General features: G+C 37.6%; 1 protein-coding gene across 8 annotated transcripts in view; it reads right to left on the bottom strand.

Annotated features, from left to right (window-relative positions):
- The window catches only part of Rapgef6 (Rap guanine nucleotide exchange factor 6), a 173516-nt gene that overhangs the window by 109720 nt on the left and 39299 nt on the right, over window positions 1–24497 (bottom strand). For 7 of the 8 annotated variants that reach the window (XM_057773683.1, XM_057773689.1, XM_057773685.1 and 4 more), the window contains exons 5-6: window positions 13016–13085; window positions 786–929 (exon numbers count right to left, since the gene is read on the bottom strand). In XM_057773683.1, coding sequence (XP_057629666.1) covers window positions 786–929; window positions 13016–13085 — 214 coding nt within the window. The remainder of the gene's footprint in view (window positions 1–785; window positions 930–13015; window positions 13086–24497) is intronic. The other variant, XM_057773688.1, reaches the window with a different exon arrangement.

The following is a 24497-nucleotide window of genomic DNA, read 5'->3' as shown; positions in this document are numbered from 1 at the left end:
TCCTGACAACCAAAAGAACAGACCCTTGTTCATTTTTTTGCAACCAACTATCCCAGCACTCTAATACTGTCAGTTAAACACAGACCAAAGTGAGACAGTTGTTGTCTGTGAGACAGTTCTGAAATTCTGTGATGCTGACTCCTTGGAACATGTAATTATGGAGTTGTCCCTTGAAAATGTACATGAACCTATTCTTCCTCAAATTATTATTTCTCAGTTTAACCACTTCTCAGTCTAAAAAGATGTTATCTGCAACAATAGTCAAAACTTCTAAAGTAGCAGCTTCCTTTCTCTGGTTTTTACAAAGCCCAGTGCTTCATCTGCTTCTTTTCAAGTATCTGTCTGTGAAGAAGCAACTCTAACACATGGTGCTACACTAGCGCCTGGTTTCTGTGTGACTAAAAGCCCCGCAGGCCAAGGAAGAACTGCCACCATTTTCTTGTGTATATCTTCATCACATAAGGAAAAGTCTCCCCACTAATCTACTGCCCGAGTTCTCACACTCAATCTGCATCCTATTCAGACACTATAAAGGCAAGAAAATTCACACGCATATCTAAGAAGCTATGGCAAATACTTATTTTTATTAATTATTTGAAGTAAAACAGACCTAAAGCAAAATTACCCAGATAAGATTTCTAATAAATCCAACAGTCAAACAGAATTGTTTTAAAAAATTGTTATGTTTATCTTACCCTTAACTGTCACACATGGAGATCAAGAACCATCTAAAAGATATTTTAATGAAAATCAAGGATCCATGAATTAGTCTGAAACATACTCACCGAAAGGTAGTTATTAACATCCACTCCATCAGTTATGGTTTGGCGCTCTCCTTTACAGTTAATTTTCCGAAACCTTCGTCGAGACTGTCTGGCAGGAATTTCTCTTTGTAAAATACTATCTTCATTATCTTTGGAATTTTCTACCTGAAATACATGTTCACATTCCTGATTAAATAACCAATTTTTCCATCTTACTGACAGTCTATGAAGTCTTAATAGGCTCATAAGGAAGCTTCATTTGCTTCTGCCAAGAAAGTGCCTGAAGAAACAGTCTACAGAAGGCAATGTTCTAGTTGAAAAAGATTAAAGACCATGTTTTTATAAAGAACCAGAGACCACAGTTTCCGTTCAGGAAACTGTCTGTCTTGAGCACATAAACATATATCCGCTAAGTAAAGACTCTTACCAGAAATGAAGGCTGCTAACTACACCTACACATTCAATAATTATAACTTGGATGTTAGTCTAATTACAAACTGCCTGATTATGCACTTATTTTACTTAGCAAACAATAATAGCTTTCATCTTAGTGAACTACTGAAAAACAAAACAAAACTACTTTTATTCTTTGAGAAAAGATACTTTGTTCATTTTAATGCACGACAACGGAGTCAGGATGGCAACTTTCAAAAATGACAGAGAAGCTAATTAACATTTACAGAGACGGCTTAAAATGGAAGTGCATATATATGTTTCACTCTACAACACTATCTAGGTAAAAAAAACAAAATGAAATCCCCAAGGACTGGTACCTTTCAAGTTGAGCTGGCAGGACCTATTTGCAAAACCTGTAATGTAGATACAAGACTGCTATCTGATCACACAGTATATCATTACTGTAAAATACCAACAATATTTTTTAAAGATTTACTTTTTATTTATGTGTATCTGTGTTTAGAAGTCTGTGGGAGACAAATCACAGATGTGCAGGTGCCTAAGGAGGCCAGAAGAAGGCCTCGATTCCCTGGAGCTGGAGTTAGGGGTAACTGTGAGGCTGTGAGCTGCTCTATGTGTGTGTTGGGAACTGAACATGATTCCTCTGAAAGAGCATTCTCTTCAGCCCTCAAACTTAAATCTTCTTATGAGTGTATATTGGTAAGTTCTAAACTATACTTTATACTAACCTAATATTCCAGAAATGATTTTTTTCTACTACTACTACTCTTCCTGCTAATGTTATGCTAGCACAAAATATGCTCTAAACACGGAATTAAACAGTTCAGTTAGCAATCAACTTCCAGCTCCCATGCTCATCTTCCAAAGCTCATTTCTCAGGAGGTCAATTCTGTTTGACCATGTTCCTCTCCCAATGTCCTTTTGCTCAACACTGTCAGTACCATCCCACATTGGAGTTTTAACCATTTCAGCCTTAGAATACATCAATTGTGATCCTGCGGCTTTAGACAAATTCTACAATCTAATCCTATGCTCAGATAAACTACCATGAAAAAAATCATTGTGTTAGGTCTCCTAATTCAATAATGAACTGCTAGAGTTTACTCTATCAATTCAAATTTAAAAAATTTTATTTTATGTGTATGGATATTTGGCCTCCATGTATGTATGTCTGTGCACTACACATATGCCTGGTGTCCATATAGGCCAGAAGAGGGCATCATATGTCCTGGAACTGGAGTTAAGACTGTTTTGAGCTGCCATGTGGGTGCCAGAAACTTATATTGGGTCCTTTAAAGAGTAGCTACTCTTTACCAGAGACATCTCCCTAGCCTGGATAAATTTAAACTCTTACTCCAGATATTCAAAGTCACATATACCCCCATCTCTCCTAAAATGTTTTATTTTTCTTAACACAAGCTCTTGTTCTGTATCTGTAGCTGGCCTTGAACTTGTAATATTCTTCGCTTGGGCATGAGCCACCATACATAACCCCAAGCTACTTTCAGAATTTCATCTTAAACAAAAATGACCAGGCCCCTTCCCCTCTGAGAAATCACCTCATGTAAAAGTTCTAGAGGCATGTACAATTTTCTAAGGATTTTTCAGAGATGCTATCTAACAGTTCTGTTCTGATTCAGGGGCGAAAAGCTCAAACTGAGGAGCAGTCATGTTAGTGTGACCACTCATGTTTTGTAAATAACTTATACTCTTCTACTAAGTAACTTTACTGCAATGACTTCCTTACTATGCATCATCCTTCTCATTCTATCACCACATGCTAGCAACCATGAAAGACAGAGCTCAGAAGCTATTCTTCTAGGTATTTAAACGTAGAATCCCAAAAGCCTATTCCTTCCCTGCCAACATGTTGGTCTACTAAATTTATGACTGATGGTTAATTCTGATTGTCAACCTGATTAGATTAAGAATCACACAGGTGCCAAGAGGTGGTGGCACACGTCTTTAACCCCAGAACTCTGGGAGGCAGAGACAGGTGGTGGATCTCTGGTTTATACAGTGAGTTCCAGGACAGCCAGAGTAGTTACACAAAAAATCCTGTAAAAAAAAAACAAAAAACAAAAAAAAAACAAAAACCAAAAAAGGAATCACAGGAGGATTAAAAAAGACCTCCTTGACCAAATAGAAGACCCAGATATCAATCCACATATCTTCGAACACCTAATCCTGGATAAAGAAGCAAAAAATATGAAATGAAAAAAAGAAAGCATACTTAACAAGTGGTACTAGCATAACTGGATATCAACATGTAGAAAAATGAAAATAGACCCATATCTATCACCATGCACAAAACTCAAGTCCAAATGGATCAAAGAACTCAACATAAAACCAGCCACACTGAACCTTATAGAAGAGAAAGTGGGAAGTACATTTGAATACATTGGCACAGGGAACCACTTCCTAAATATAACCCCAGCAGCACAGACACTGAGAGAAACAATTAGTAAATGGGACCTCCTGAAACTGGAAAGCTTCTGTAAAGCAAAGGACACGGTCAACAAGACAAAACGACAGCCTACAGAATGGGAAAAGATCTTCACTAACTCCACATCAGACAGAAGTCTGATCTCCCAAATACACAAAGAACTTAAGAAATTGGACATCAAAAGATCACATAATCCAATAAAAAAAAAAAATGGAGTACAGACCTAAACAGAGAACTCTCAACAGAGGAATCTAAAATGGTTGAAAGACACTTAAGGAAATGTTCAACATCCTTAGTCATCAGAGAAATGCAAATCAAAACAACTCTGAGACTCCATCTTACACCTGTAAGAATGGCCAAGATCAAAAACACTGATGACAACTTATGCTGGAGAGGTTGTAGGGAAAAGGGAACGCTTCTGCATTGCTGGTGGGAATGCAAACTGGTACAATCCCTTTGGACGTCAGTGTGGCGATTTCTCAGAAAGTTAGGAAACAACCTTCCTCAAGACCCAGTAATACCACTTTTGAGTATGTATCCAAAGGATGCTCAATCGTGCCACAAGGACATGTGCTCAACTATGTTCATAGCAGCTTTTTTTGTCATAGCCAGAACCTGGAAACAACCTAAATGCCCCTCGATCGAAGAATGGATAAGGAAAATGTGGTACATTTACACAATGGAGTACTACACAGCAGAAAAAAATGACAGCTTGAATTTTGTAGGAAAATGGATGGAGCTAGAAAACATTATTTTGAGTGAGGTAACACAGACACAGAAAGACAATTATCACATGTATTCACTCATAGGTGGTTTTTAAACATAAAGCAAAGAAAGCCAGTCTACAAACCACAATTCCAGAGAACCTAGACAACAATGCAGATACCAAGAGAGACTTACATAGATATAATCTACATGGGAAGTAGAGAGTAGAAAAAGACAAGATCTCCTTGTCATGGGGACCTCGGGGGAGGAGTGAACGGGGGAGGGGAGCAGAGAAAAATGTAGAGCTCAATAAATATCAATTAAAAAAAAAGACCTCCTTGAAATGTGTAGGTGAGTACTTCCAGAGACAATGTTTAATACATCTTGAGTGTTCTGATCCAATGGACTGATGCATAAGAACATGACAACATTACTGGGAGGTGGTAAAAGTTAGAGGGGGTGGGGCCTAGCTGGAGGAAGTAGGTCATAAGGATGTGCCCTTTTGGTTGTATCTCTTTGGCCTCTTCTCTATTTCTTTCTTTGCTTGGATTCCAATATCAAAGTCTTAAAATTGTGACTACTTAGGTTCAGACTTTTTTCTGTTTATGGAGGCAAGATCTCACAAACAGCCTGAACTGGTTTTGAACTCTTGGTATTCTTCCTTGGGTTTCCTGAGTGCTGGGAGTAGAGGTGTGTATCACCTCGCCAAGCTCAGCTTCTGGTGATTTTAAAAAGGAATTATAATTAGATGGAAACAACATAAAAAGAAAAGCCCAAATGCCATTTCTAAGGGAGCTGGATAGGAGAAAGAATGTGAAAAAAGTTAATTTACTAAAGAACAAAAATCAATGAGAGAACAAAATAAATGGGAAACTATGATTATCATTAAACCAAATCCAAGCTAATCAGTGATAACAACTGATGGAGGAAGGTTATTGGTTAATTAATAAAGAAACTGCTTGGCCCTGATAGGTTAGAACATAGGTGGGTGGAGTAAACAGAACAGAATGCTGGAGGAAGAGGAAGTGAGCGCAGAGGCCTCCTCTCCTCTCTGGGCAGATGCGATGAAGCTCCGACCCAGGATGGACGTAGGCTAGAATCTTCCCGGTAAGCACACCTTGGGGTGCTACACACATTAATAGAAATGGGCCAGGCAGTGCTTAAAAGAATACAGTTTCTGTGTTGTTATTTTGGGGCATAAGCTAGCCAGGCAGCCAGGAGCTGGGTGGCAGTAAGCGGCCCGCAGCTAATTCTACAAACAACGTATATAAATGAAAGTGTTTCCAAGTAAAAATAAACCTCAAACCAAATACAGAAATAAGGAAACAGATTAAAGATCATAAAATCTTTAATGTGAAGATTTTTAAAATTATAGTCTGATATCTCACTCAGAAAACAGAATCCTAAACCTGATTTCAAATTTAGTTCTTTATTAGTTACTTGCCTTGTTGCTTCTACAACATACCAGAAAAGGACCAACCTAAGGATGGAAGGAAGGCCTTATTTTGGCTCATACCTTGAGAACACAGTCCATAATAGCAAGGAAATGAGGAGGGCAGGAGAGTGAGAGCTGCTACATTGTATCCAAGCCAGGAAAGGGTGATGGATGCTGCTGTCCAACCCCTTTTCTCTTAGTCGGTCCTGGACCCAAGGACTTGGGTTGGTGCTGTTCATATTTAAGGTTTGCCTTCCAATCTCAATTAACTTAATCTAGAAAATTCCTCACAGAAATGACCAAAAGTTTCCTTCTTTGAAATCTCACCAGGCTGATATCAGTATTAACCATAATAAGTTCAGACTACAGAGAACATGTTTAGCCAAGAGCTCATGTTGAGCTTTCTTTTAGAATGAGTTTAAAGTTTAAAATCTAGGTGAGTGAATTATATTAAAAGACCAAAGAAGGAAAAGGTATAAATCACTGTAAGAAATGCTTCAAACACTGTAAATCTCAGTATTTTGACAAAGTTCTTAACAATATTAGAAATTACAGTCTTACATATATTATGTTCTACATAAGCTTATAATCTATCAATTCCCAGAGGCATATATCTAATTAGTGGGAAAACACCATTTACTATAACCTCAGTTCTACATTAATTATACTTATTTAAGAGGTTTATAATTCTGATCTTACATAAATGCCTAGATAAATGAGGTAAGACTCATGAACCCCATCCTTCTGTTCTTCCACCACTCTGATGAACTTTAGCTAGTCAAACGTCACCTTTGTTATAACTAGCATGATCTCAATGCAGCAGAGTCATTTGTGTCCTCAACTCCACCTCGACAGCAGGATAATGCTCTGCTTCTTCTCTGCCCCTTTACCTTCATTTCCCCTTGTTGCTCTTCTCAAAATCTCTATGCTTTCTAATGAAATATGTTTTTATTTTATCTTCATCATTTATCCACTTTTAAGACTTGAAGAAAATACTAACTACTGTCAGGGCTGAAGGCATTTTGACCCTCTTAAGCTGTTTCCTGACACACAATAGCAATTACGGGTATTACAACTTGAGCCTGTGGATGCTCGAGAAAGGCAATGAGGCAACAACTGCTCAGTCTTTATTTCTTCACAAAATCCATTTTTTCATTTAATTTCAAAATTCATGTTAACAATTACACTTATTTATGGGGCATATAACAAATGTACTGGCTGCATATCATTTTGTTTACTGAAACTACATATAAAAGCTAAAATTAAAAAGAAAAAATAAAATAATGTACAAAATCTTTTTAAGGATAATCTCAATCCAAAAATTCATGAGGGGGAAAAGAAATCCTTGTAACTGTAACAAAATGCATTCTAGCAGTCCAGAGGACAGATTCATAGCCTCTTAAAAACAAGGTTACTTTTGTTTCTTCCCATTTTGAGACAGTATCTCACTGTAGCCTACACTGTCCTTGAAGGCTCAGCAGTTTTCCTGCCTCACTCTCTGAAGTGCCTGGATTATAAACATGTGCCACCATGCCTTGGGCAACAAGATCACTTTGAAAGACATCATACAGTAGGCTACATATCCAATGAATAAGGTGTCTGGCCAGCCAGTGCTACACAGAGACCTGTCCCAAAACAAAAGAGAAAGTGTGGCCAGGCACAGGCATTTCCATTCAACATTAGAGGTCAAATATTTCAAAGAATTCTCAGCATTTTAAAAAAAATTCTGAAATTTTGGATCATTTTCTACTATAATAAAATATTATAAACATAGCCAAGTCAGCAAAAACAGTTCTGAATTTAAAAATGAAATTTATATTTTGATATTACTTTGTTGAAAATTTTTATATAGCAGTTTTTCCTGAAATATTTAAGAACTGGAGGGAAATTGTTTATCATGAAATTTATCAACATGCATTCCCCATGCCTATAACTTTTATCTCATGTTAGCACAGCACAGCTAACAAAAATCAGGAATGTGAAAGTACCTTACCTGCATGCCACACTGCTAACACTATTTACAATTCTCCACTGTCCAATAGTCAAAAAAAAAAAAAAGAAAGAAAAAAAAGAAAAAGAAACATTGTGTGTAGTGGCATTTCAATTGTATTTTAATAAATAAATACTGCCTGCAGATGTGAGAATAAAGCAGTTTCACTGGTCAGCCTCACAGACCAGGTTATGGTAACACACACCTTTAATGCCAGTAACCACACTAGTTGCCATAGAAACTGAGCAGTATGTGCCTTTTTATCACGGTGGTGCATGTCTTTAATCCCAGCCCTGGAGAGGAATATAAAACGGTAAGAAACAGCTCTCAACACACAGTTTCATTCTGAGATTCTGGGAGGCAGGATCGCCATTTCAGACTGAGGTCGAGGTAAAAGCCAGTGACTGGCTGTTTTGCTTTTCAGATCTTCAGGTTGAACCCCAATTTCTGACCCTGAATTTTTATTAATCGTGCTTCATTTGGTGCCCCACTTGTTGGGGTACGAATTCACGAAAATGCCATTTGCCTGAGGCTTTTTAGCCATCAGCCAAGGTCAGAGTTGGGAATGGAATTCCAGCTCTAGGAGCTGAACCCAAACCTAGCCACCTGGATTTGGGAGAAAAACTAGTGCTCCCAGCTCCCATATGCCCTGGCTTAGCTTCCATGTAAAGATGGAAAATACACAGAGAATCTGGATACTGTATGTTGTGTTGTCTTTGAATTGTTTGACTGCTGACGAAGAAGCAACAGCTGCTAAAAGACATTTGATTATTAATGCTGCTGGATTAATTCAACCTATATATTTTGAAAATGCCTTGACTTCAAGATTTAAGTTAAAAGATAATGTTACTTTGAAAAAGAGATTTTGTTTTTGTTTCCAAAGGAAGTGAGAGGCTGTGGGTTCATTCTGGGTTAAGAAAAATAAGGTTTGGGGGGCTGGAGAGATGGCTCAGAGGTTAAGAGCATTGCCTGCTCTTCCAAAGGTCCTGAGTTCAATTCCCAGCAACCACATGGTGGCTCACAACCATCTGTAATGAGGTCTGGTGCCCTCTTCTGGCCTGCAGGCATACACACAGACAGAATATTATATACATAATAAATAAATATTTAAAAAAAAAAGAAAAATAAGGTTTGATGAAAATACGTTGACTTCAAATTTTAAGTAAGAAGATATGTTACTTTGGAGAAGAGGTTTTGCTTTTATTTTCCACAGGAAATGAGAGGCTATGGATTCATCCGGGTTAAGAAAAATAAGGCTTGATCAAGGAAGAAAGACTCCCTAAAAAAATCTCCAATGGGAACAGATGACCCAGATGATCAATGTTTCAGAGTACATTTGTTGCAGTTTCCTCTGAATTCTACATCCAGAACAGCTTCAAGACTGCTGGTTGAAATGATCCAGCCTCATAGAATACTCCAGTAAGCACTTGGCTATAATCCAAAATTTTCTTTGGGTCCCCGTTAAGATTATCAGCAGCCCTAATCAGCAAGAAAGTAGCCTAGAAAACTACACCCACATTTCAAAAAAACCTAAACAAAGAAAATTACATTCAAGGTCTTGTTTTTTGGGGAAAAAAAAAAGGCCAGGCAGATAAATATTTATTTAGATGCCACACTTGTGTCTTTTAGAATGGTTCCATGAGTGTTCTATTTTATCTCCGGCCATGAGATATTTAAAGAGTACAGTCTCGTCAATTTGTAGAATGCCCTCTAATTTAATTTGTTTAGTAATTTGTGAGAGTTTGGTTTAAATATGAATGCTGAGCAAGAATACATCCCAGAGAAGCCTTTTGTCCTTTTCAATGTTGTTATAGCAGGAATAATGCACTGTTAGCGCACATATGATGGCAGTAGCAATAACTACTACTCTGGTAAAAATCCATCGTATTTTAGCATCAGAAATTTAATAATGTTCCCTTCATAAATAATTTCGAGGGACATACTCTGACATGACCTAAGTATTCTGGTTCCCTAATCGAACATTAGCCTCCCTAGATTTTCCAATGTTAAACCAAGTGCTTCCTATTTGCTAGTTGGCATTCTACAAACAAGGAGAGCTACCTCACCTTTCTTCTTCATTTATTCATTATTGTCAAGGTTTTAACTTCTTGTATGACATATGAAGGTAACATTATTATTATAAAATTTTATTTGGATTCCCAAATATCCTAGGTTTGGCCAATGGGAGTGCTTTTGATCTGGCTCAAATATTTAAATTCTCTTAAATATTTCCTTTACCTTGTTGTCAGGTAATGAAAACTATCTTATTTGTTAAAAGGAAGATGGATAAAGGCATAAGGAAGGGAAATCCACTGATATATATTTTTAAAAAGTACATTTAATACATGTATACAGCAAAATTCCAGCCGATAATTTTCCTCATTGTATGTACATATATTTGTACCAGGCATTGGTGGTGCACGCCTTTAATCCCAGCATTCAGGAGGCAGAGGCAGGCAGATCAATGAGTTCGAGGCCAGCCTGATAAACAGAGCGGTTCCAGGACACCAGGTCTATTACACAGAGAAACCCTGTTTCGAAAAACCCCAAAACTACACAACAACAAACAAAGCAAAAAACCCAAAGCAAACAAAAAAAAACCCAAAACTCATACATGTACACACAAATATTTGTATATTAGTATTCTTACTAGTAATACTTCTTTCCTCATGCTAGTCCTTTTTCTCTTTTCCTTTTTTTTTTTTTTTAAAAAAAATCTTTTGAGATAAGCTCTTAGGTAACTCATGCTACTTCCAATTCATTATATGGTTTTGAACTCATGATCATCATGCCATCATCTTGTCAAGGGTTGGAATTATAAGAATTCTAAGTATGAATTATCAGGCCTGGCTTCTAATTAGTTGTGTTTTCTATGTTATGGGTAAACAATTCTTAAGACAATTTTTATTAACATTTTCTTACATTATTTAGCACGCACTCACACATGCACACCAGCCACACCAAGTGTGGAGATCAGGGAACTCTTTCTGTAATGCAGGTTGTCAGAATGGTGGCAAGCACTTTTACATACTGAACATCCCACCAGCCCAATGCTTAAACAATTATGAATAAATTAATAGATGCATGATAATGTAAGCGAACAAATTCTAACTCTTAGTAAAAGGATATTGTTAAACTCCAGAATAAACTATGAGTTTAAACAGAAATCTATATGGAGAAATTAACACAGATATGTGCACATGTGTTAGACAGGGCTGACATGTATTTCACTGAGGGAAAGAAACTAGGCATAACCAGTAGCCAGAGCATGGTTGGTTCCTAAACATTTTCTGGAAAAAACAACAAAATTTGATCAAACTCCCTTTACAGAAAAGGCTAACAATTCCAGGTTTAAAGCAGCATTATAATGTAAGATGAGACTGTAGCTTAAAAATTTTCCGACTTTTTCTTACAGAGACACGCAGCTACATACAGCGTCTGTGTGCACTAAGAATTACCGCACAGACTGTAAGGCGACTGCCACTCCAGCACCACTACTTCCCACATGTATAAAAAATGGTAAATGTGCCAAATTAAGAGTGGTATTCTTGTCATACCCTTTAATATATACACTTAAAGAAGGAATTTTCATGCCTTACTGAGTATTTCAGATATCCAGTGCTTAAAGAAAAGTAAAAGTCCATACCTCAAACATAACTGACTGAACATGTACTAACTACATAGACAGCCCTTTGCAAAGATACTAAACGTCCCTTCATCTGTCATTTTTTTTTTCTTTCCTTGGAGTTCTAATTAACTACAGTCACCAAAAAAGTGAGTAAGGGTAAGAGTTAGAAAGTGACCTTGCTCAGTTTTACAACAGTGAATTGTTATGGTTACCTATTTTGTTATTAGCTATCTTTAATACCCTCTTGCTTTATCTACTTTATATGTACACATAGAAAAAGAAAAAAAAGACAGTACATAGAAGGTTTGGTGCTATGTGCTATTTTAAGCATCTACTCAGGAACTTAGAATTTACTTTCCTGAAGCTAAGGGTGGGAGACACAAATGAAGACATCATTTATTTTTCTTCTAGGAGCTTAAATTACAGGAGGTTTAATGCAATCTGATGATGTGTGATTCACTTTGAGGAAGAGTGAACTTAAAGACATCAATCTGACCATACCACCATGAAATGGCAAACCGGTTTAGTTTCAAGCATTTACAAAAATGCTTAAGAGTCAACCTTAGCTGGGTATGGTGTATACCTTTAATCCCAGCACTGTGAAAGCAGAAACAGGAGGGTCTCTCTTGGCCTAGTCTACATAACAAGCCTGAAGCAAGCCAGAGCTACATAGTGAGACCTCGGCGCAAAACAACCATCAGAAATAAAACAAATAAGAAGTCAACCCCACTTCACAACATTTCCCATCAATCACAAGACACGGCATCTACAGAGATGCTGGTAGGACAAGAAGTTCATTTAGTGTATGTTATTTTCTAGACAGTTCTCAGAATAAGGTAAAAACAACTGTTGGAGTTGTTTTCCTTTAAAGACATTTTGGAGGTGAAGAAATGGCTTAATGGTTAAGCACTTCAGAGTTTTGTTCCCAGAACCTTATGGCAGCTCACAGGCACCTGTATCTACAATTCTAGGGCATTCAATACTTTTCTGACTTCTGTGGACACTTGCACATGTGGTCTACTTATATACATGCAAGAGAAACAATCATACACATAAATATAAAAAATATTTAAAAAGCTAGATTTTATAAAGTTATAGTTAGCTGCTTTTATGGCCTCTTATGGAAAAATAAAAAGAATTGTTCATTAAACACAAGCCCAAATGAAAGATATCTTAAATTGTTAAAGGGCATAGAATTAGATCTAATCTATTTTTTATTTAGGCCTATTTTGCATGTGCCATTATTTTTCTCCAAAGTCTTTCTTTCAAACCATTCCAAATGTATGAACTACATCAATGGCAAAGGAGAAAACACCAGAAATAAACATGGCCCTTTAGTGATACATGAACACATGAACATACACACAGACACCCCAAAAGCCTGTATTTTAATTTTCAGGTACAACAGTAAAGAAAGTTGCCAATTTTGGGATATGTTACCTCTATTATCATGTTGTACATTATTTCAAGGATCAAGGAATTTTAGAGAAAAGAATACATAAAGCAGCATGGCTTTGATGCTACTTAAACAATGTCTTAGATCATGAACAGGTAACTGCCTTGGATATTTATAGTCTACCGTAGTTAGAACTGAAACTGAAGCATATCAAAAAACAATTCAGCGTCTTACCACAATCATTTCTGAAGGTTCTAATACAAGACAATCACATCCTCTTTTTCCTCCAAACTGCTTACCAAAACTACAAAAACAGAAAAACAATTTCTTTAGCAGAAGTTACAATGAAATTTTAAAATGGGGAAAAAATAAACAAAAACTCTGAGACATTAACCAAGAAATTCTAATAGTCTTGGAATTTTCTAACAAAAACAAAACACACACACACACGAGTTCCTCTTAATTGCTCAAATATAACAATTCAACATAATTCTGTATAAAATTTTTCTAAAATTTCTTTACTTTGTTCCCATAATTGTTTATAAAAAATACTAGCCTAACCTCAAACTCTAAACACTTAACCAAGACTAAGCTAAAATAAAACCATTTAAGATGTGATACTATAATTGTTTTATAATTTTTATAACTGTTACACTAGACAACAGACATAGAAACAAAAAACTTTTAGTAAATAAAAAATACGGATAGACAAAATGATGTACATTTTAAAAGTGTTGCCAGCCATCAGCCATTTCTGAAATGAACCTTAAGCAAGACCACACAGAGAGAAGTTCTCCATATGCTTCACCTGAGAAAGATTTCTGAACAAATAAAAACTAGAAAGAAAAAAGAAAAGCTAGGCTTTAAAAAGATAAAGTATATTATTTTTTAAAAAAACAAAGAAAGCAGAAAATAACTTGTCAAATACATGAGACACAAAGATTAACTGTATAGAGTATACTTAAACTTGAGAACAACCTAAAACAGTAGTACTGTGATCAACTATAAAAATATGTAAGTAATGGGGCTGGAGAGACAGTTCATAGGATAAAAGCACTTTTTGCTTTTACAGAGAAGCTGGGTTTAGTTCCCAGCAGCGACATGGTGGTTCACAACCTTCTGTTAACTCTGGTACTAGGAGATTTTACACTCTTGTGGTTTCCACTGGCACCAAGCACACACATGTAGACCAAATACTCATACATATATATACATATGAAAAAATATATGTAAGTAAAATATTGCTTCTATATTAAGTAACTTAAAGGGAAAGATACTAATAATTAACCTAATACCAAGTAAGTCAAATTAAATACAAAGTCATTTATAAGGAAAATTATACAACTTTACCAACGAACTGCAACCAAGGCTCAAATGTATAGTGTGACAAGTACCATATACTTTTAAAAGAAGGCTCAAAATTGTAGTTAAACAATTTTGCAACATATAAGATTTGTTAGAAATAATTTACAACAAAATCCTAATCAAAATTTAATGAAAGTAGCAGGGACTGGTGACACACGCCTTTAATCCCAGCATTCAGAGGGGAGAGGCAGGTAGATATCTGAGTTTAAGGCCAGCCAGTGCTACACAGTAAGACCCTGAAAAAAAATTCCAATGAAATTACTTTTGAATGTTAAAAAAAAACACTTATTTTTAAGGAAAAGAATTATATATATTTTCTGAATTCAGTCTTACATTACCTAATACATAATGCTAAATCTAAAGAAATTTCATGCAACACAGAATATTAAGAACTGTATATACGCTCTTAAATGAAAACAAAAAAAAAATTAAAAAATATGTGCAGCAAGTTTCCAGATACTAGAAGATAGGCACAATAGGGGTAGCATCTCTGAGAGAGAAAGTAGAAGCAATGCGGACCCTGTGAAATGCTTATCTTACTATCCTCCCTACAGGTAGTCTCAACACTACCCGAGAAGCAGCTACTGAATTGAAAGACAGCGGCTGAATTTTTTTGGGGAAAAATGCTTCAAAGTTTTCAAATTTGCCAAGTCAGAAAAGAGATGGAGAGGCAGAGAAGACATATAAAGAGAGGAAGGGAGTGGACACATACACAGTTTATGCATTTTGGGAATCTCTGGAAAGGTCCTTGAGTCTGAAGTTGAGTATTATACTGCGGTTCACAGCATATACAATGGGTATGTGAGAAAAAAGAGCCAACTGCAAACACATAAAACACGGATATTTAGTATCATTCTCAGAAATGCATTTTTAAATAATGACATTACAGTCCTGAGGAAGTGCTGAATTTGATCTCCCAAGTTTAAAAGGCTCAAAATAAATTACTAACTGAAGTAATATAACCAAAAATGTAATCCAATTACATAAGATGTACGACATCTGACATTAAATTAATAAAATAACTATTCTCTCCAAATTTTACAGACCCAATGCAATTACAATAAAAGAAAATCCCAAAAAGTTCATCTCAAAGACTGACAATAACACTCGAACAATCCAAAGATTTATACAGAAATGTCAAGAATCTACTATAATTGAAACAAAGGTGGAAAACAAATCTGGAGTGTCCACATTATCAAACTGCATGACACAATGATATTTCAGATGATGAAGCAGTGGGCCAACTCAAAGAAACAGGCCAAGAAGAACAGAGAAGCCCACACATAGATGTTCCAATTGATTTTTTTGTTTGTTTGTTTTGTTTTTGGCTTTTTCAAGACAGGGTTTCTCTGTGTAACAGTCCTGGCTGTGCTGGCTTTGTAGAGCAGGCTGGCCTTCAACTCACAGAGATCCACCCACCCCTGCCTCTTGAGTGCTGGGATTAAAGGCTTGCACCTCTATCACCCTCTCCAATTGTTTTTGTAACAAAAATAAAGTGTATTCATTCAGTGGGTTAGGGAAACAGCCTTTTTTTCTTTTTAAGTAAATACTGCTAAATAAGTAGCTAATTAATTCGAACAGCTAGCAACATGGCTCAGCAAGTAAAGAAGCTTGTTGCCATGTATTAACAACCTAAGTTTTATTTAGTTCCAGGACCCACACAGAGGAAGGAAAGAAACAAGTCCTCCAAGCTGTCCTCGAATCTCCACGTGTGCTATGGCACACATATAAACAAACAAATAAGAATTATGAAACCAAAAAAAAAAAAAAAAAACGGGGAGATTCAGTAAAACACCATGATGCTTATCTCCCAACTCTACATCAATGTCTCCTTTCAATGGCACACTGGGTCCTTGGGGAGGGGAAGTTACTCACAATTCAATCTCTATCTTTCCCCCTAAAGACATTAGTTACTCATCTCATTGTCAAGCCCAAACGCGAATTAGAAGCATTTCAGAAAGGGTTTTGTTCTGGTTGCTCCTTCCCCCACAAACTTAACACAAACTAAAGTTATGTGGGAAGCTGAACCTCAATTCAAAAACTACCCCTATCAAATTGGTTTACGCCAAGTCTGGGGGGGGGGTGTATTTTCTTGATTAATAATCAATATGAGTGCCCAGCCAGCCTTCTGTGTGCAGTGCCACCCCTCAGCAGCATTCCTCCATGGCTTCTGCTTCAGTTCCTGCCCTGACTTCCTTCCATGATGGACTATGATACGGTATGTAAGCTAAAAAGAACCTTTTCCTCCCCAAATTGCAAGAAAAACACAAGACAGGTTTATTCTGGTATACAGTTTAAGGGCTATATTCCATCCTTTCTGGAAAGGCATAGCAGCAGGAAGGTGAAGCACCTGGTTACACTGGGTTCAGAGTCAAGAAGCAGAGCAATGAACAGTTATGTTCATCTGGTTTTCTCTTTTTTATTCACTATGATTACCCTGCCCATAGAATAGCATCACTCATAGAGGGGAAGGGGATTCTTTTCACGTAGATTAACCTAATATGATAACATCTCAATACATGCCTAGAAGTTTGTTTCTGTGACAATTCTAAATACCACACCAAGATGACAATAAAGTTTAACCCTAATATCTGATGTCTTACATAACAGGACACTTATTTGTTGAATCAAATAAAGGGAAATTTGATTCAAACTCATGTGTCAAATTTTATTTTAAAAGCAAATCCAATGAAGACTTGCTTTCTTGATCCAGTGTTAGATTTTACTATGAAAAGTAAAGGTAAACTCAACTTTATTTAGAAATAATTTCCAGACATGAGGCTAGGGAGAGAGTGCTGGAGTAATGTGTGTACTACACAAGTATGAGACCTCATTCTGGATTCCCAATAACCACAAAAGCCAGGTGAGCAGTGGTACACATCTGCAAACACAATGCTGCAGGAGGTCACAGGTCTCTGGAGTTTACTGGCCAGACAGCTCAGTCTGTTGGTGAACACCAGGTTTTGAGAGACACTGTGTCAAAATATAAGGGGGAGAGCAAATGATAAAAACATCTGATATCAAACCTCTGGCTGTTAGGACACACCTATGTAAATGTCTACATACACCACACACAAAAACAAAATGAACAAAATAAATACATTTCAACAACTAAAGGGGTCAACTTAAATATTAAAACATTCTTACCAGGATAGTATGATTTCTCAAAAAAAAAAAAAAAATCCTACATGTTTAAAGTTGTTAGTATCTAGGCAAACCTTGATCTGGCCCCTTGGGAACCTTGTACTTCACCCTTCTGTGCATGGAAAGCAGTTCCCTGACTGTATGCAGGAGTTCAGTCTCTTGACCTTATCTCTACCTCACTCGTGGGAACTGCCCCCCTCACCTAAACTAAAACAAATAGCCACTTATGGACACCCTACATTCTGCCAGTGATACAGTAGTTGGAAGTGTGACCTCTGCTTTTTTTCTTGCTCTTCTGTTTGTCCTTTCCCGCCTGTGCCACCACACCATCCAGCCCAGGGTGGCAGGCACAGGACACCACCCTGAACAAACCAATCCAGTCATAGTTCTCCCTTGTTCTTTCCTGTCCAGCTGCAAGCTTGCAGCATATGCTGGGGGAGATTTACTGTCTACTTCATATATTAAAGAATGTGTAGCTGGGCGGTGGTGGCGTACGCCTTTAATCCCAGCACTCGGGAGGCAGAGGCAGGCGGATCTCTGTGAGTTCGAGACCAGCCTGGTCTACAAGAGCTAGTTCCAGGACAGGCTCCAAAACCACAGAGAAACCCTGTCTCGAAAAACAAAAAAAAAAACAAACAAAAAAACAAAAAAAAAAAACAATGTGTAAATGATGTGACCACACAAATGTAATTCTGTTTTAAATGTATGTTTTACACGTCCTGTATGTTTGTCTTGTCAATTGGGTCTGTTTAAAATTTGTGTGACTGCTCTAAACATGTGGTTTCTCAGTGCCTTGCAACACACGAGCAGGTGCCATCTTGGCTAAGGGCAGGTCATATGAGCTTATGGTCATCTTTGCTATGGGCGGCCACATGACTGCTGCCTCCTAGCTCTCCCACGCTTGTATGGAACCCACCCACCTGGCCACTCTACCTGCTTGGATCTTTTCTCTTCCACTTGCTAGGAATCTGTGACTTTGATTCTCCATATTTTTCTTTGATCCAAAGACCTGCAAATGTCTGTCTACTTTCTTTAAATGCCCTGCCTCCTTGTTACAAAGTTGAGTCAGAGATAAAAAAGACAGCTTCCTCTCACTCACTTTCATTTAAATTTAGTGTGAATGTAAGCTAACTTTAATTCTGTATGTCTACCTGTGTATGCAATTAAAATTTTACTGTGCATATATGAAACTGTTCATTGTATCTCCTAGACTAAAGAAGCAATAAGTCTCAAATATTTTAAATTTGTATATACTTTTAAATAATGATAAATACATGGTTAGGTCTATTATAACATACTGTGTATATGATTCAATTCTGCTTTAAAATATATTCTGCATAGTAATAAAAATTTAAGGTTACAAGAATCTATTTCAGATTAACAAAAGCTAACCTGGAGATTTCCTGTTCTTCACAATTGTCACTTTTTACTGTTAAGCTTCTAGTGCAAAAAAATTTCCTTAATATCTTTGTACTTTGCAAGTATAAATCTGACCTGCTAAGTTAAAATAAGTTATGGTCAAGCTGGAGGATTCTGGGTAAAACATTCCTCCACAACCTCTCAGCTCCAACCCTTCAGGCAGATCCTGTACTCATGTCATTAGTTATAACTCATATATACCCAAATACATACCCAATAGACAGCCCTTAAATGCTCAGAGATCTGAGTATTTCCTCTAAAGAAATCAGATGGGCATAGAACTTCTATCCATCCGTAACTCACTTCATCAAGTGAAAGTGCTAGCCGCTGAGCAAAACTGCCTTTCATCTATACTGCTGTAAAGACCTCTCCAGACTATGGACGACAAACACTGAAATCAACTCCTCGAGTTGCATAAGCCAATGGAAAGCTGGTCTTCCCACAAACTCCTAATCCACAGGATCTTAAGCCTGTCATTGCCAGCTGAAAGACTGATGATGCTGCCCTAGAACCTGCTCTCAACAACCATGGAGGACCCCGGGGTGGCTGTCTAGGTAATCAATGTGGTCTCTGTCATTTTAAAATCAACAACTCAGGTAAAATTTATCCTTCTCAAGATCTCTGATGCAGTTTGACGACTGACAGTTTTGCCAGCTTAACGGCAGGAACCAAGACTAAATCTAGACACAATTTACCTTGTTACCAGGCTCAGATAACAAACTCACAAAAACAGATTTCTCCTGAATGATAAGGTGATGTCATAATAATGGGAAAGGAACAGGTGCTTTCAGAGTCACTTATGTAAAAATGTAAAGCTTAAGCTGTGAGGATCTAAGGATTTTTAGGGTCTCAGAAGGTGTTTTAAGGTGTGCAAATGAAAGTTATTAAAGTGTATACATGCAAGTTATAAAGGTCTGAGGATAAAAAGCTTAAGTAATAGGGCTGGAGAGATGGCTCAGCGGTTAAGAGCATTGCCTGCTCTTCCAAAGGTCCTGAGTTCAATTCTGAGCAACCACATGGTGGCTCACAACCATCTGTAATGGGGTCTGGTGCCCTCTTCTGGCCTGCAGGCACACGCACAGACAGAACATTGTATACATAATAAATAAATAAATGTTTAAAAAAAAGCTTAAGTAATAACAAAGGCAAGTGATTTGAGACATTTGAAAGAATAAAACACGTTCCATATTTCTTTTTTATTACGCTACTGCTATATTACGACTCTAAGAGTCCATAGTCAATAATCAATAAATTCTAATAAGCTATTAATCTAGTTGTCATAACTGCAAGGTCAAGATTTTAAATTCCCTTTGGTGGTTTCCTAACTACAGACCTCAAAGATACTTTTCATTGTGCAAAAACATCTGTCACAGTCATTTCTGGCATAAATATACTTCCACTTAAATTTTAGTACAAATTATAAACAGTGGAAATGCTAATGTGTCTAAAACTTATGTTTTCACAAACTCAAAGAATTCTTGAAAGTTCCAGGGAGCTAAATTGGAGGATTCACCTCAAAAAGGTCAGACGCACCCCTCCCTCAATTACCAGGACCTAAGAGCCCAAGCTTCCCCACCTTCCCTTGATCCTGACACCTCCCCCCCAATCACCTAAAGAACCTAAAGAAAATAATTTTTTTCGTAAAATTATTCTTGTCATTTGCTCTGCCAACACCTCGACAGGTCCAAGGGACACTAGACAAGTTCCACAGAGCCTGGACAGTAGTGAAACAGCCAGCTACCCCAAGACGTGCAGCATCCCAGCTTTCTCAAGTTCCCCAAAATTCAACTCCTACAAATCGGCAAGAAGCATTTTGAGAACTTGACACACTCATTCCCTTAACCTGCCATGCCTAACTCCCCACCTTTTTAATGAAAAAAGAAGGGAAAAATGTTAGTATCCAGGCACATCTTGGACTTGCCCCTGGGGAACCTGGCACCTCACCCCTGACTGTACATCGGGTGCAAAGCTTGTGACATGGCAGTGTACAGGCATCAGGACCAAACTCGGTCCACTCCCTTTCTTCCTTTCTCCCTAAGGAGGCAGTTTTCTGTCTGTCTCTCTCTCTGCCTCTTTCCCTTCCCTCCCTTCACTCTACCCTCCTCTCCTCTCAATAAACTCCACACTCAAGCTCTGTCTGCATGGCATATTCTGTTACCTTCTGTGGTTTGGACTCCAACTGCCAAGGGACCCACTGCTAAGGGTCTCTTTTGCATCATATAACAACAGTGATTGATGCATTTTTCTCCTTTGATATTTGTGGCGGTATGAAAGAAAGTGATCCCGAAAGGAAGTGGCACTAATGAGAGATATGGCCTTGCTGGAGTTATGTGTGGTTTTGTTGGAGGAAGAGTGTGACTGTGGAGACGGGCTGTTAGGTCTCATATATGCAAGTCACACTCAGGGAGACAAGGATATAAAAATCCCAGCTCCTTCTCCACCACCATGTCTGCCTGTACACTGCCATGTCACACCATGATGATAATGGACCGAATCTCTGAATTGTAAGCCATCCAATTAAATGTTTTCCTTTAAAAGAGTTTCCATGGTCATGGTGTCTCTTCAGCAACAGAAATCCTAACTATACCAATGTCTTAATCATTTAAATCAATTGATTTTTCTTATCAAACTATCCATATATTCTGAAAGAAATTCACCTTAAACTTGTTTTCTACATTCTAGACTGAATTTAATACTCAAGTTTGGGAATTCTGTTTTCTTAGTGAAATCTTAACCTGTTATTTAAATTCCTTCAATTTTTAAAATCAAAATTTTATCATTCTTAACACTTGAAATCTGTTTCCTGTTTTTCTGCATTTGTTATATATATATATATATATATATATATTTTTTTTTTTTTACTTAAAAAACACTCCCATAACCTTAAATGCTATTAAGCTGAAGCTTGTCTAACATCATGCTTTTGTATTTACTGTTTTCACTCTTTTTGGTTTTGTTCTTTTATGTTATATTTTCTTACCTCTTCTACCATCCTATTCCCTTGAAATGGTAAATAAGCTTTTTTTTTTTTTTTTTTTTTTTTTTTTTTTGGTTTTCCGAGGCAGGGTTTCTCCGTAGCTTTTGGTTCCTGTCTTAGAACTCTAGCTCTTGTAGATCAGGCTGGCCTCGAACTCACAGAGATCCGCCTGCCTCTGCCTCCCAAGTGCTGGGATTAAAGGCGTGCTCTACCACCGCCTGGCTCTAAATAAGCTTTTCTTTAGTGCTACTTCCTGTTATTTTAAAAAAGTCTATTTAAAAAACATGAGGCTGGGGCTCAGTCTGTAAAGCAAGTATGAGGACATGAGCTCAATCTGCAGACTCAGTGTGGGGGTTCACACTGATAATCTTAGTGTCAGGAAGACGCAGACAACAGTGGATTCCTGCTGACTGCCATCAGCCAGCCATCCTAACTTACTGGAAAAGCCCTAGATCCCAGTAAGAGACCCTATCTCAAAAAGAGTCTGTTCTTAAGGAATGGCACTAAGAGTAGTGCTCTGACTGCCACGTGCCACCACCCTCCCCAACATACACCTGATGTAGTGCTATCGACCTGTAATCCCAGTACTTGGGAAATTTAAGATGGAGATTAAGACTTCAAAGCCAGTCTGGGCTTTATATATTAAGAAGTGAACCTACCAACCAATAAAACAAAATAAAAACCCCAAAAACACTCAGGGAGGGGAGAGGGATTTGAAGCTAAAAGGTAGCCATGCTTCTAAGACTTTAATGATATTATTTGAATGAAATTTCTACTGTGTCTAGCTGTTAATATTTCTGTAAGCTTTCAATTCTTGTTTATCATACCTCAGATAAACAAAAGATTCCAACTCTGATGTAATGTCAGTCACATCTTTGCAAAAAGTAGATTTTAAAATCCCATACTGCTTTTCATGCAACTTGACAACATTTCAGAAATGTTCAGAAGGTAAGATGGAACTTTCTTAATAACATTAAATGTTTTCCTTAGGATTTTGACTTATAAAGTCCTTTCCTAAACTTATATTACTTTTGTTTCTACTTTGAAGAACATCATTTAATTATTTATTTTCGGTTTTTCAAGATAGTGTTTTTTTTTTTTTTTTTTTTTTTTTTGGTTTTTCGAGACAGGGTTTCTCTGTGGTTTTGGAGCCTATCCTGGAACTAGCTCTTGTAGACCAGGCTGGTCTCGAACTCACAGAGATCCGCCTGCCTCTGCCTCCCGAGTGCTGGGATTAAAGGCGTGCGCCACCACCGCCCGGCCAAGATAGTGTTTTCTCTGTAGTTTTTGGAGCCTGTCCTGAAACTAGCTCTTGTAGACCAGGCTGGCCTCAAACTCACAGAAATCGCTTGCCTCTGACTCCCAAAGCTGAGATTAAAGGCATGCATCACCACTGCCCCGTTACATCATTTATTCTTTAAGTCTGTGCTTTTACTCAAAATTCCACCAGGAGAGAAGAAAGGAAAACCTAGCATGCAGGGCAGTGACTCCCGCTGCATGTAGCTCTGGCCTTTGCCGGTGGCTGCAAAGCCACAGGCAAACGGCTTTTTTTCTGAATTTGTACCCCAAAAAGTTGGGCGCCAGATGTAGCATGAATTCTAATTGGTTTTATATTTTTGGTTGTGAGCCCGGCCTTTAACGGCTGAGCCATCTCTCCAGTCCTCTAATTGGTTTTAATAATAAAAACCCAGAGTCACATATCAGGGACAAAAACTGAAAGATCAGAGAAGCAGAGCAGTCAACCACTAGAGAGTTCTTACCTCTTCCTCTACCAAGGCTCAGACCAAAAGGGCGATCCTATTTTTACAAATCCTCAGATCCCATCTACCTCTATAACTTCTCAGACTGCATCTCCTCCCAGCTTATATTTCTCTATCCCTAGTGCTGAGATCACTTTTGTGTGAGCTCTGTTTCTCTTTTAGACAGATTCAATCCTGTATGGCTCAGGGTAGCCTTGAACTCACAGAGACTCATCTGTGTCTGTCTCTTTAGTGCTGGGATTAAAGGTATGTGCCCATTGCCTGGCCTCTATGGCTAACTAGTAATTTAGCTCTGCACTCTGATCTTCAGGCAAACTTTGTTAGATCACAAACAAAATATCACTACAGAGCTCCTGTTGCATTCCTCAAGGGGACAGGACAACTACTGGAGCCAGGTTATTTATCCTCACTGAACAGACACATTCGAATTCTACTAGTGTTATCATTCATTAACTTGCAAAGTTCATTTCCCATTTGGTACTGCAGATTGCATTATCTCCAATCAAGAAACCAACTTTTTGGCAAGAGAAGTATAACAATGCTTTCTGTTTTCCCCAGTATTCTCAGTGCTTTATCTAATAACTTATTCACAGTATTTTTGCTTGCTTCATACCAACTGAACTCTGTTAGCTTAGTTTTGATGCTTTTATCAGGAGAACATAGTCATTCTTCTATTGAATTGGAAACTTCTCCTGGCCACTGAACCAATAGATGGCAAAGATAGTCATAAGTGATTAATCCCAATGACCAAGGAAAAATTGGGTTGAAGCACACAACAGGGGATAAAGGAACCCTCTTTGTGTGCTTTATAGTATGATCATGTCAAAATACAACTAAAAACAAAACAAAACCAAAAAAAAAAAAAGCAAGACAATCAAGAACACTTTGCAACACGGTTCTTCTCTCACCATGGTAAAGAACCTAGAGCAGTCAAGTTTCAGCTGAAGGCAGGAATTCTGAATGACTAGTAAAAGGATGAGAACTACACCTATGACCAGTTATAGAAACAAAGGCTCCAGTAATGTTTTATAGGGTATTATGCTTATACTTG

The sequence above is a fragment of the Chionomys nivalis genome, chromosome 7, assembly GCF_950005125.1.
Source record: "Chionomys nivalis chromosome 7, mChiNiv1.1, whole genome shotgun sequence".
Lineage (NCBI taxonomy): Eukaryota > Metazoa > Chordata > Mammalia > Rodentia > Cricetidae > Chionomys > Chionomys nivalis.
This window is presented reverse-complemented; position numbering and strand designations above follow the sequence as displayed.